The 13971-nt window shown below is 43.8% G+C and overlaps 1 protein-coding gene across 2 annotated transcripts in view; it reads left to right on the top strand.

The window, feature by feature from the left end:
- The window catches only part of CLDN18 (claudin 18), a 28509-nt gene extending 14937 nt beyond the window's left edge, over positions 1-13572 (top strand). For both annotated transcript variants that reach the window (XM_004003313.5, XM_004003312.5), the window contains exons 2-5: positions 6138-6302; positions 6908-7025; positions 9755-9865; positions 10878-13572. In XM_004003313.5, coding sequence (XP_004003362.2) covers positions 6138-6302; positions 6908-7025; positions 9755-9865; positions 10878-11049 — 566 coding nt within the window. In that variant the 3' untranslated portion in view covers positions 11050-13572. The remainder of the gene's footprint in view (positions 1-6137; positions 6303-6907; positions 7026-9754; positions 9866-10877) is intronic.
- The last annotated feature ends 399 nt before the right edge of the window (positions 13573-13971 follow it).

Raw genomic sequence — 13971 nt, 5'->3', positions numbered from 1 at the left:
GCACAAACGTGATTTTTTTAAGTATGTGGACAAATATCTGATGTGTACACATTATGGCACATCTGAAGGAGATTCCACAAGGAACTGAGAACACATGTACAAAGCTCAAGAGAATAAAAGGTACCTTGAGTGTAAAAGGAGGCTGTTGCTCTGACTTCTTGTTTCTCAAAGCTATGTAGACTATCAGGACACCTCCTCAGCTTGTGGTTGTAGAGGTTGTTACTATGGGTTTTTTTTTTTTTAATGTTTATTTATTTACTTGGCTGCACTGGGTCTTAGCTGTGGTACTTGGAATCTTCAATCTTCACTGCAGCTTGCAGGATCTTTAGTTGCAGCATGCAAACTCTTAGTTGCAACACATATGCCAGAGAAACGGCTAAGTCACTTCAGTCGTGTCCAACTCTTTGGAAACCTATGGACTGTAACCCCCCAGGTTCCTCTGTTCATAGGATTCTCCAGGCAAGAATATTGGAGTGAGTTGCCATTCCCTTCTCCAGGGGATCTTCTGGACCCAGGATCGAACCCATGTCTCTTATATCTCCTGCATTGGCAGGCAAGTTCTTTACCACTTGTACCACCTGGGAAGCCCCTGGGATCTTCAATCTTCATTGAAAATTGGTATCTAAGTCCAAATGTAGAACATGCAATATCTAATTAGAATATATCATATCTAATTCCTGACCAGGGATCGAACCTGGGCCCCTGCATTGGGAGCATGGAGTCTTAGCCACTGGACCACCAAAGAAGTCCCAAGGTTGTTAATTTGATAGCAGGGGCATCACACCCTAGCATGAACTGGTCAGTGGTGGGGCATCATTTCTTTGTGGGAACATACATGGTCAGAGTTATGTAGTTGGAGCCCACCTTAGAGTTGAAAAGGCAATAGGACAGAACCCACCTACGCTGCATCAGCCTGCTCATTGCCCACCAGATCCTAAGCCCACTTTCCCTGATCTCCTGCCTACGTTGGTCCAGGCCTTTCTGTTCCTCCTCTTCTCAAATCTTCTTCTACTCCTGCCCTTCATGCTCTCACACGTGGCTTTTTCAAATCCTCAACTGTATTTTATCAAATGAAAGGATTCAGGTTTGTACACGGTTAGTACAAGCCAAAGTCACGTAGAGTTGGAGAGAGATAACTACTTTTTTCAATTGTCTTATTTTTAATTAATTTTTATACAATTGTTAAAGATTACTTTCCATTTACAGTTATTACTGAGTGTTGGCTACATTCCTCACATTGTACCCTACATCCTGGTAGCCTATTTACATCTTCCACTCCTCTACCCCTATATTACCCCTCGTCAGTCCCCACTGGTAACTACTACTTTATTCTCTATGGAAAAATAGCTTCTTTTTAGGGAAGGGGAAGAAACTGAATCTTACAGATCCTGACTTAATTCTATGCTGGGACCAAACAGCATCTGATCTTCACAACATTTCTTTGCAAGAAATCTCTATCCCACTCCAGAGTTGGGGAGACTTGGCTTCTGTGAGGTTAAAAGACTTGCCTAACGACACTCGCTTGATATCATGAAGTCTGTGGGATCTCATGAGATGCATAGGACCTCCATATCCCCAGGATCTCTGGAGAATCGAGGCCCTCCCACCTTGTTCTGAAGGCCTTTCCTCTAAGGTCTGACCTCAGACTTCCCTCTTCTGGGATCCCCCTCTTTGGACTCTTTTACCAGACCTACCTGCCTCCAATCTAAGGCTTCAAGCTATGCATGAAGATATGAGTCATCTCCCCTCCCCATCCCAACAAAGACTCCATGTCCAGGCTTTGGCACTTGGTGACTTGCTGTCTCATCAGCCCCACCCCCACCCTCCAGCCAGCTCAATGATATCAGCTGCTAGAAACTCTTTCCTCTCAACTCCCCATTCTGAGCACCTCCTCCTAAGCCTTCTTGATTATTAAGCCCCCAGATTATTCCTTGCAGCTTTATGTCACTGAACAATTAAATGAAAGTTCCTAGGGATCAGGGCAAAGCATAAATATTTATCTAAAAGTTTCCCCAGGAGATGCTAAGGTACAGCCAGGATTGGGAACCATGTCCAAAAACACCTTGCCTGTCAGTTCATAGCTACTTTGGGAGAATAAGATATATAGCAACAGGGAAGGAACATTCAGTTCCCATTTTTCTGTTTGCTTCTGTCAGCTCTGAATCCTGCCCACCCTTCAGCTCTGATAATATGTCTTTGTTCATTGGAAAGAATGCTATAGTCACACCTTTAGTCAGGGAATCAGTCTACAGAGCCAGTTGACTCACCTGTTATCAGCTGATAAGCCTATGCCTCTTGCTCAGAATATCAAATAAGACACAGAGTAGCTAAAAGAGAAATGTACCTCCTTTGGGAACCATTTCTCTGGTTGTGTATGTAAGAAGAAGGATTAGACTCCTGGATGGTAGAGTCTTCCAGATGGAAAGGAAGTTCCGGTCACCAACGTGTTCCTCCACGGTCATTACTAAACAGAGGGCATCTAGCAGTGAGTAGTAAAGAACATTGTCCCTCCCTCTGGCAACTGCCCCCATCACAGCCCCCACCCTCAGAAGAACCCCTCCCCAAAGGGTCTCCAAAGTAAGGAGCTTAATTCATCCATCCAGGTTCAGAGTTTTGGCTCTGACAGTGGTTCCACAAAATATAAGTGGTAGGAGTAAGCTAATCCTATCCATAGAAGGAGATTCTAAATATAAAAAGGAGCTCAAAGTCATGGTGGACCTGATTCAAAGCAGGTACCAGTGTTGATCAGAAATCCAGAAATCAAGAGCAAGCAGAAAAGAAATAAGGTCTTATTTCTGACCTTAACCTGACCCAGCAGAGGCAAGAGGGCATCTAAGAGCCTGAGGCAAAGGCTGGCCAAAACAGGCTGACTGGGGCTCCGGTACCCAAGGGCTCCTGTGGCACACACAGCAGCAGCTGCTGTCCACACCAGGCAAGACCAGAGCTTTTATTAATACCACCCACCAGCCAATAAGGCCGGGGTAGACCACATATCTCAGCCACAGCAATAGTCACAGCGCGTATGTGATACATTTTTGAGACTAAATACTAGAACCACTCAATTGAAAGAGATTCAGCGACACCATCCCTGCTCAGGATAAATATTATGTTCATAGACTGAGGAAGGGACATTCCTTATTCTACTTTGTTAATATTGTCTGGTTCATTGGTTGGTTGGTTAGTTGGTTGATTGAGTTTTGGTTGTTTTAACCAGATGCCTTGCCAGGTGCTTCCCAAAATGGAAAAAAGATTTTGTTCTCTGAATGGCTTAAGGTTTAAGATATCCAAACGAGAGCAGTTATTACAACTTCAAATAGGCTTTTGAGTATATTAGAAGTTCATAAAAGGCCCATGGGGACAAGATAGAAGGAAAGTCAAAGTCTCTTCCTCCTTCCATATGTCTGGTTTTCTGGTAGCAACATCCAAAAACAGAAGAGCCCTAAGGGTATTTCCTGAAGTCTGGGGATTCCCCACAAATGTCCTCTCCTGAACTAACCTTCTTGAACCACAGTTTTGAAGCTTAATTGTGTGTGTCTGTGTCTGTGTGTCTGTGTCTGTGTGAAAGAGAACTAGAAACACACAATGAGTAAAGTCAGAAAGTGGTTCCATTATGATTCCTTAGCCAAGGTACTTCCAAGGTGAAAAGACATTTAAGGTTCAGTATTTCCAATGGAAATATAATCTTCCCAGCTTGTAAACCGCTTGAAGACAGTGATTACTTCTCATGAAATTGTATTCCTCATACAGCACCTGGGAAAGAGCTTGGCAGAGAATTTGAGCTTAAAAAATTCTTGATGAATAAATGAATGCATTCGTGGATGGGTGCATGAATCTGTTAACATATGACTATGAGAGTATATCAACATGCTGAGTGAATACACAAAGGTGTAAATGAATACATGAGTAGATGACGCATGCTTGCATTTGCCAGTGAGGGAATGTATGGGGTGTTTGTTCCCAGTATGTGTGAGGCCAACAAAGCCATTGGGCAAGGCATTGGGAAACAGAGGTAACATGCTAGAGCCCTGTTAAGGAGTAGATCCATAGGCTATTCTTAAACCCTCATGAGTTCTTTTCAGCTTCCTGAGGTCACCATGACACTAGCATCAGAAAGGTGCAAGCCCAAGGTGCCAATGTTCATCAGTTCTCCCAGGAGTGAATGGTCAGATCCTAGAGGATTGATCCACACTGTAAACCAACACATTTACCCTGGGAATATAGTTGTTAACAGGACCAAGATTGATGATGGATCCCTATAGAAATCTCTTCCCAGCAAGGAAGCAAAGTTAAAATCATGAGTTTTCTTAGGGAGAAGAATCAAGGGAATGGAAGTCAATGGCATAGAACTAGAGAATCTGGTTTCCATCGTCTCCCTACCTGGTGAGAAAGTTCCCAGGGCTCCATTCCTCAGACACAGCAGAAGGCTCTTTAATGAATTCTGCATGATGTACCTCTCCTCTTTTCAGTATCTTTCATTGATTGCCAATTCTCCCATCATGACAAATTGCTTCATGATACACATCTTAGAGTGAATAAGCAAGCAGTTCCATGGATATTGGCCATATCTGAGATGGAAATCTTTGCAAAGAGATTGGAAAGAATTTCTCCCAGGGCTTCCTGGTCTTGAGAGTCACATTTATAAATACTCTCCTGGGGCAGGTAATTCCCTGAGATGACTTTTGGAGAATATTCCTTTATACACTCTTAGCATCCATTTCAGAGGATGACATTTTATGGCCGAGTCTCCAAGTTTGAAGGATACATTCTATTAGAAGTTTACAGAACCCTATACCTTGCTGGCAGCCAGAACTCTGCCTGTTTTTCCAGGATAAAGTACCTCAGAGCAACGTACTGTGATGGGAAAATAACTATTTTGAGACAGCTCCAGGTTTGCCCCCCAGCTCTGCTTTTCCTTTGATATGTGTGTCTGGGCAGGTTATTTAACCTCTGAGTTTCGATTTCTTTAAATAATATTACCTACATTGTAGGGTTTTTAAAATATGGATTCAGTTTTTTAATGTCTGAAAAGTCTCTAATAGCGTTCAATTAAAAGTAGCAATTGGCTATGACCACTTGGATAGGACAGAGCTCTCTGCTTTGCTTCATGTGGTTCTTCAGTTCTGTTCGACCAGAATTACCCACCCTAGTGGCCTCTCCCTCTAGAAGACACAAGAACTCATTCGTCTTCCTTTTATAAAGTTCATTATGCTTGTAGTGAACATGTTTGATGACCATCTTTCCCCACTTTGGCATAAGCTCCATGAGGGCAGAGACCTGTTAATTATTGTCATCCCTATGTCTAGTCATGGGAGGGGGGGTTCATTCAGTAAAAACCTGTTGCTAAGACTCACTGCACTTTAAGGAGGCACTAGAAACCACTTTAGAAGTGTCTGGAGGGGAGGTCATTGCAAGAGAGTCCCCAGAGGACAAAGAACTTCCACTGATTCCTGGAAAGGGAACTGCTGATAAACTGTGGTTGTGCTGAAAGACCTGAGATTGATATAATCAACAGCTCACCATGACCTTAATAGTCCCTTTGGGAAGAGGCAATGATACAGTGCCCTTGGTATATCATCTGGTGACTTTGCTTCATTATAGGCTATAAATTAAATTGAGTTTTCTGGAAGTGGACACAACTCTATGAAGCACTGAGCCCCTGTGAAAAGACTAGAGAAGAAAGATGTTTGAACTGGAAGATAAAGCAACCCAGTTTTACTATAAGCTCTATCAACAATTTTTTTCTATCGATAATATTTAATGTCACCTTAGTCAAGCCATTTCCCCTTCTTGGAACACAGATTATCAGGTTTTAAAATGAGGAGATGAAATATTAGTAATTAATATTCTTAATAGCTAAATTCCCTTGACCCTCCCAGCTCCAATAGTCCATAGTTTTCTCATTCTATAGACATCTGCATGCATGTTTTTCATCAATCAGGGGAGTTTAAGTGATGGTTTTGCACTTTCCACAATTTTGTATCTCCTAACAATGACAAGGTTCACAGTTTCTGGACTTTCTCTGTCTCAGAAGTTTGGTATTGGTTGGTTGTAGTTTCTCAGTGGTATTAAACCAGAGCCTAATCAATCTGGCTGAGGTGGTCTTATCTGTCTGCTGTGTCCCATCCCTTGTCCCACAGCCATGCTGCAGGCCGTGCGAGCCCTGATGATCGTGGGCATCGTCCTGAGCGTCATTGGCCTCCTGGTGGCCGTCTTTGCCCTAAAGTGCATCCGTATTGGCAACATGGATGACTCCGCCAAAGCAAAAATGACACTCACCTCCGGGATCATGTTCATCATCGCAGGTAAACAAGGAGCCTGGGGATCCCTCTCTCAGATGCACATCCAGGAATGTCAAAGCAAAATCATTCTGGCAGAGAAAACACAGCTTCTCCCTGCTGGGAATAGTCTGAACATGGGTAAAAGCTTTACACACTGGGCTTCAAGATCTGAAATTAAGTCTCAATTACACTCTACAGATTACCGCAAGTGCTAAGATCCCTCTTAGCTGCCAGCCTCGCCTCATTATAGGAGATTCTCAACTCTAAGGTAGTCACGTGATTCTATCCCTAAAGGCATTATTCTGTTGAGACTTTAAAAAATGATTATAAGGGAAGAGCCCTTGACATTGTCAGAGGACCAGATCCCAAATATTAATATTTGTACTATTGACCCCTTGTCCTGAGATGGAAAATCTCTTTCTGCACACACACCCATCCTTCCACAAGTAGAGATAAGAGACAGTCCAACTCATAGTGAGAATTCAGTAATCAGTGCTTGAACTGACCATTCTGGTATAGGAATGGAGTATTCTGCAACCTGCCCATCTAAACTCATGTAAGCATACACTGTCTCACAAACAATGTGATCCCTTTAAAGCTGACTCCAGAGTTTTCTTCTTTGCTTGCAGGTCTCTGTGCAATCGCTGGAGTGTCTGTGTTTGCCAACATGCTGGTTACTAACTTCTGGATGTCCACAGCCAGCATGTACACCAGCATGGGGGGGATGGTGCAGACTGTTCAGACCAGGTAACCTCCCTAATCTAGACTCAGTATTTCTCAGTGAACATTGTTGTAAAAATCCGATTAAGCACATATGCCTAATGTGACTGTCAGCGCCTGAAATAGCAAAAATTTATCAGAGGCAACCATGCCATATCATAAATCAACAATGATCTGTAAATTCATAAACTTCATTTCAGTGAAATATCCTTGGTGATATGACTTGAGGCTGATCTGACATTTCCATTGAAATATAGCGACAGTTCACAGTATTTATCTAACACTCATACACAGGCCCCATTGTGGTGGCAATGAAACAGGCACTGTTAACCCAAGCATGTAAATGAGCATCACCCCACATCTCCAGTCAGTGACAGAAACCCAGCTAGGGACAGGGGAAAGCTAGAATAGAAATGAGTGAGGTGTAATATAGGTGAAAAAGTGATGTTTCTTCCTTGTATGGCTGCTCTTTCTCTCATTCATTAACTCATTCATTCTACAAATGTATCAAACACCTGCTGTGGGCCAGGAATCATTCTGAGTTCTTGGAATAACAACAAAGTCCTCGTTCTCATGGGGGTCACAGCCTAACAGAGGGAGATGAAACCTCACTGTAATTTGGTGTTGCAAGCAGAGTAGAACTTTTCAAAGATGCAAGAGGAATTCCAACACCTGTATTCATTTAGCCACTTCAAAGGAATGTATTTCATAGCAAGAAGCAGCAGCAAATTCCTGAAGGAGAAAGATCTTTTTCTAGGAGAGTCATGTAAATATTATACCTAAGTGACCCATCATCTCTGGAGTGGATACGCTTGGTACTTCTCCAGCAACACCATCATGGAAGACAGATGAATGTGAGCATGTGATAAGTCCATTACTCTCTGGCTCCCTGGAACTCCATTCACCATGTGTGTTCCTGTGTTGTTTTGAGAATGGGAAAGATATGATCCCCATAAGGTGCCCTCATCCTCCTTTACAGTCCTCCCATGGTCTCTTGACTACAAGGACAACTAAGAAGCATGCTGATCAACTCATCCTGGTTTCCCTGGGTGGTTGTTTTTGTTGTTCAGTCACTAAGTCACATCTGACTCTCTGCGACCCCGTGGACTGCAGCTTGCCAGTCTTCCCTGTCCTTCACCATCTCCCAGAGCTTGCTCAAACTCAAGTCCATTAAGTCAGTGATGCCATCCAACAAGCTCACCCACTTCTCCTGCCTTCAATCTTTCCCAGCATCAGGGTCTTTTCCAACCAATCTGCTCTTTGCATCAGGTGGCCAAAGTATTGGGACTTCAGCTTCAGCATCAATCCTTCCAATGAACATTCAGGGTTGATTTCCTTTAGGATTGACTGGTTTGATCTCCTTGCTTCCCAAGGACCCTCAAGAGTCTTCTCCAGCACCACAATTCAAAAGCATCAATTCTTAGGCACTCAGCCTTCTTTATGGTCCAACTCTCACATAACTACTGGAAAAACCATAGCCTTGACTATATGGACCTACATGGTCCATATAGTCAAGGCTATATGCAAGAGGTTATAAAAAGCAAGAGGTCTCTGCCTTTTATATGGACCTTTGTCAGCGAGGTCCATATAATCAAGGCTGTATGCAAGAGGCTATAAAAAGCAAGAGATCTCTGCTTTTTATACACTGTCTAGGTTTGTCATAGCTTTTCTTCCAAGGAGGAAGCATCTTTTAATTTCATGGCTGCAGTCACTGTCCATAGTGATTTTGGAGCCCAAGAAAGTAAAGTCTGTCACTGTTTTCCTGGGACTTACCCAGTTTTAGCCCTGATAGGCCCAGATCCTTGGAAACTTGTCTGTCACGGGCAAATCAGGATGGTTGGTTACCCTACTTAGAAAAGCCCACCTTGTCTGCAGTGTCTGGATGCCTAGTGTCAGTGCCCCTGCCTGGAAAAGTCACCCACTACCGGGGATCCAGGGCTAATGCCCACCATTGCTCTCTTACATTATCTCCTTAGAACCTGCCCATGTCTCTTGGACAGGTAACTTCAGAGATTTTTGTTCTCAGATAATCCTGTTTGGATATAATTGACAAGGGGGAAGGTCACCAGTTTTACAGTCAGACCTCCACAGGTTAGAATTTAATGTGGGCTGGAACAGAAGCAGCATGAGGGTATGGTCGGTATCTATCTTGTTCATCCCTCTGTTCCAGTGCCAGGCAGTAGGAGGCACACAGTAGGAGATCAATAAATACTTGTTGACCAAGTAAGTAAAGAAATGAATGAAGAAATGAATGGTCTCTTCACATTAGGTCTTTCAGAAAACAGCATCCATGCTCCTACTGGCATGGATGGTTACCAGGGTTACTTGAGTTAGAGATGATGAAAGCTTCTTGGTCCACAGTAAGAACTCAAGAGACCAAAATTCCTTCTGAAATAATAACTTGAGACTGATCTCTCAAACTTCTCTTACCAAACCTTCAAGACACTTCTCTTTGCCAATAGGAAAGAAGTAGAATTTTCCTGAGGTGTTTGAAATTAGAGACTCACAGTGAATTCTATGCCTGAGTGATGTTAAGGGCATAAGAATCTCACAACTGTTTTGCTGAGTAGCTTCAGTTCCAATTCTGATCTCAGAGCACCTGATTCAGTGTGACCCAAAGGACTGTGTGTTCAGGGGTGGGCTGGAGTAGGTGGAATCCAAAAGTGGGGACAGAGAGGATGAGCATGGCCAGGTTCACAGGGTAGAGCCTGGGCAGTTGAGTCAGCCACATTCATAGCCACTGTCTCCCCACCCAGGTACACCTTTGGTGCAGCTCTGTTCGTCGGGTGGGTTGCTGGAGGCCTCACGCTGATTGGGGGTGTGCTGATGTGCATCGCTTGCCGGGGTCTGGCCCCCGAGGAAACCAAGTGAGTCTCCCCATCCCAGTGTAATCAGATATTTGATCCAAGTCCATTTTAACATATCATTTGCAGCCAGAACGATCAGCGTATGTATACAGAAGAATGAATTGACAAAAGGATCGTGAACCTTATCTTTTATGGGGAAGCCTAAAGAACAGAACAGGAATATGTCAGCCTGAGCAGATTTAGAAGTGACGCTATCAAAGGAAAAACGAAACAGCCCTCTAGGCTGTCCCCCAACTCCAGTACTCTCATAAGTCGATGATTCTCAGCTGGGAGCAATTGTACCCACCTCCCCACCTCTCCCCACCCCCTACCCCTGCCCTGGTCCCCAGGAGATATTTGGCAACATCTAAAGACTCTCGATTGTTACAGCTCTGGAGTGGAGGGTTGAGTGATACTGAAATCTGGTGGGTGGAGGCCAGGGATACTGCTAAACATCCTGCCAAGCACAGGACAGGCCCCTACACCAAAGATTTTCAGTTTCAGAACATTAATAACACTGTTGCTGAGAACACCTATTGTACTTTTCTCACTGGGACTGGGATTGGGAGACCTGGCTTCCTCTGGTTCTCCTGCTTACCAGTCCGGGGACCTCTAGCCAGTCATCTGCCTTCTCGGAGCCTTTGTTACCTCATCCACATACTGAGCAGATTAGCAGAGATGGATTGCTCATATGTACTGATCAGTTTACAAATTCTATGATTCTTTGGCATAACCATGTTCCCCTGCACATAGTTTCTGGTTCAGCTTCATCTGAATTGATGAACAGATGGAACTCACTGGTCACTAATCCCCAACTCTAATACGAAGCAAGAAATTCTGCTCCATTGCAGAGGCTGAAAAGCCAGTGTCTCAAAGCCCAAAACAGCGGCTGTCTCAGTTTACCTAGGACTAAGGGTTTCCTGGGACACTGGACTTTCAGTGCTAAAAATCAGACATCCTAGAGAAAATGGGTAATTTGTCCTGCTACCAAATACATCTCTAGTTGGTCATAGAGTGTTTCTTTTTCTTTCAGCTACAAAGCCGTCTCTTACCACGCCTCAGGCCACAACGTCGCCTACAGGCCTGGAGGTTTCAAAGCCAGCACTGGCTTTGAGTCCAACACCAGAAACAAGAAGATATATGATGGGGGTGCCCGCACAGAAGATGAGGGACAGTCTCATCCTTCCAAGTATGACTACGTGTAGCCCTCCCCCCAAGTTACCAGGGCAGGGGCAGAAGAAACCCCTCGAGATCTCACCCTAAAACAAGGAATTCTACCTTGATTTCCCATAGCTTTTGACTCACAGTTGGAAGTTAGAAAGCCTTGTTTTTCCCTGTGGTGAGGCCAGATGGTCTTGGCTACATGCCTCTGTCTCTAACTGTTCCATCACAAAACAGCTGAGTTATCATATGGCACTAGAGGCTAGAGCCCACATCTGCCAGTCCTCTTATCTTTTTTTTGACATAAGCTTTTTAATCTGATGATAGAATATGGTTTGAATTCCTATCAATCACTTAGATCACTTAGGCAAAATGTCTGTCCTCCTTCTAGCTGACAGCCCATTGATGATCTATTTCCCAGCCCATCCCTCAGAACAATTCTGAAAGGAAAAAATGAGTCAATCAAAAGATATCATTTTCTACTATTTCATTTTTGCCTCCCCTTCCACCCCCAGCCCTCACTTGGCTACTAATAAACACTGCTTGAAGAAGAGATAGGGAGAGGGGGAAATATTTATCATATCTGCAGTTCATTATCTGAGTTTTCTTACACTGTGATCTTAAACATTACTTGGGCCAAAGTGATTTCACTTGGAGGAAACCAACATTTCCACCTCTGCTAATATCTGCTGGACTCCCCACTGCATGTCCTCTTTCTGTCACAGGCCAGAAAGTCTCTGGAGGAACAAGAAAAGGATTTTTTCTTTTTCCTTTTTATTTTTTTGTAATCTAAATATATTTGGTATTCTAAATATAGTTAGAATAAATAATGTATTAGTGAAATGATACAGTGTCTCTGTGAATTAGCCTCACCCCTGCACATGAATAGAAGAAAACGAAAAAATAATTGCTTTGATGTTGTCTGTATTGTACTTGGTAAAATCACATTGAAGTCTGAATTTCATGAAATGCTCACTGATCCTATTTCTTTCCCTTTGAGGTCTCCTGGACTCTGGTTATGGATGATAGAATCAGTGTAATCCATGTAAAAACCAAATAATGGGACACAGCAGGTCCTAGGAAGTGAGTTGAAACTAGTTCTATTTTGAAATGTGATGAGCCTGAATATAATGCTTCCCAGTGACATGCAGCCACACTCACAAGCCTACAGGCCGCTGAGAGTTGAGGGTAGCACTTACTTGCTGTTCCCTGAATTCACCTCCACTGGTTGGACCATTAGATGTTCAAGAACTCTCTGCAGCGACCCACCTTCCCTGCATTTGTGTCACTGCTGCCAAAAGCCTAACCTCCTTCCTCCAGGCCACCAGCATCCCGTCCCAGCACCAGAGCCAGAACAGGCCCCCCCCCCAGGGAACTGTGGTAAGGGTACTGTCTCAAAACTACCTAGTCAGGCAGCGGCACTGCCACTGAGGGAATCTGACCAGTGGGTTATTATTTGAGGGGGTGGGGGAGGAAGCCCTCATGCCAATAGTGCATGTGAAAGTGGCATCCAAGGAAATAAGGAATATTCCTAGGCGTCTTCAGGACTGAAAGACTATGTTCAGGGGAACTCCAGACCATGGCCCATTAAACAGAGAGGAATCATGTTCACCAAGAACCCAAAGAGTCAACCCAGAGACCCTACTCACTGAGCCATGCATGCACGTGTTCTCAGTTGCTTCAGGCGTGTCTGACTCTTTGCAATCCCATGAACTGTAACCTCCCCAGACTCCTCTGTCCATGGGATTCTCCAGGCAAGAATACTGGAGTGGGTTGCCATTCCCTCTTCCAGGGAACCTTCCCAACCCAGGGATCAAACCCGGGTCTCCTGCATTGCAGGCAGATTCTTTACCACTAAGCCACTGGAGAAGCCCTCTCACTGAGACAGCAGTGTTTAAAGACCAAATCAGTACTCATGAAACTCTAAGATGGGATAAAGAATGGACAAATAAAAGCAGGATGGACCTAGAGATGATCATACTAAGTGAAGTAAGCCAGAGAAAGACAAATATCATATTCTGAAAAAATGATACAAATGAACTTATTTACAAAACAAAAACAGACTCAGGCTTAGAGAAAGAATTCATGGTTACCAGAAGGGCAGGGTTGAGGGAGGGATAGACTGGGAGTTTGGGATTGACTTGTACACACTGCTATCTTTAAAACAGATAACCAAAATGACCTATTGTAAAAAAAAAAAAAAAAAAATTTAAAAATTTAAAAAATTAAATCAGCAAATGCATGCACACCAAAAAAGTAGGGGTTGGGAGAGAAAAAGCTGAGCAATGTAAGAAATGGAGATTGTTCAGAGTCTTCAGGGTTGGCATTGAAGGCCATGGGCGCAATCAATTCTCTCTCCCAAAAAGGGCAGAGTCTTGGTCAGTTCTGAGGCCCTGAGGTGTGGCTCTTTAATTAGCATGTTCTCTATCAACACTGAATTGTTTGAAAGCCTCCATGTAGTTACAGTATGGTTTGTAATTTTTTTTGTTGCTCTGTCTTATTGTATATTCATTTGAGTATTGACCTGCATGTTTTGTTACTTAAATATTAAAGATACTGTTATCTCACTTTCGAACAGCTTCTGCTCTTTTTCCCTAAGCTTCAGAGAGTGGAGTTAAGAGCCTCAGCACCTCAAAGCTGAGCGCATCTCCCTGGGGTGTTCTGTTTGCAGAATCCATGTCTTCTCCGCAGCAGCCAGGCTGCCTGGAGGTCGGCCAGGTCTGCCCCAGTCCAGTTAGTAGTTTCTGAAGTTTGGGAAGCCTGAATGAAAAGGGATTCCCAGAGCTGCCAGGCATGCAGCATGGGTCCAAAAACCAAGATTAGCTTGTCTGACCCTGAGTGCACCAGCCTGGATGTCTAATGTCATCAATCAGCCTTGGAGCTAGTAAAACAAGACACCCAGTGCCTGTGCCCTGATGACATCAAGGGCTGGCTTGACCAGCTCAGTTAGCTGTACTCACTGAGGC

This window comes from Ovis aries, chromosome 1 (genome assembly GCF_016772045.2).
Source record: "Ovis aries strain OAR_USU_Benz2616 breed Rambouillet chromosome 1, ARS-UI_Ramb_v3.0, whole genome shotgun sequence".
Classification (NCBI taxonomy): Eukaryota; Metazoa; Chordata; class Mammalia; order Artiodactyla; family Bovidae; genus Ovis; species Ovis aries.
This window is presented reverse-complemented; position numbering and strand designations above follow the sequence as displayed.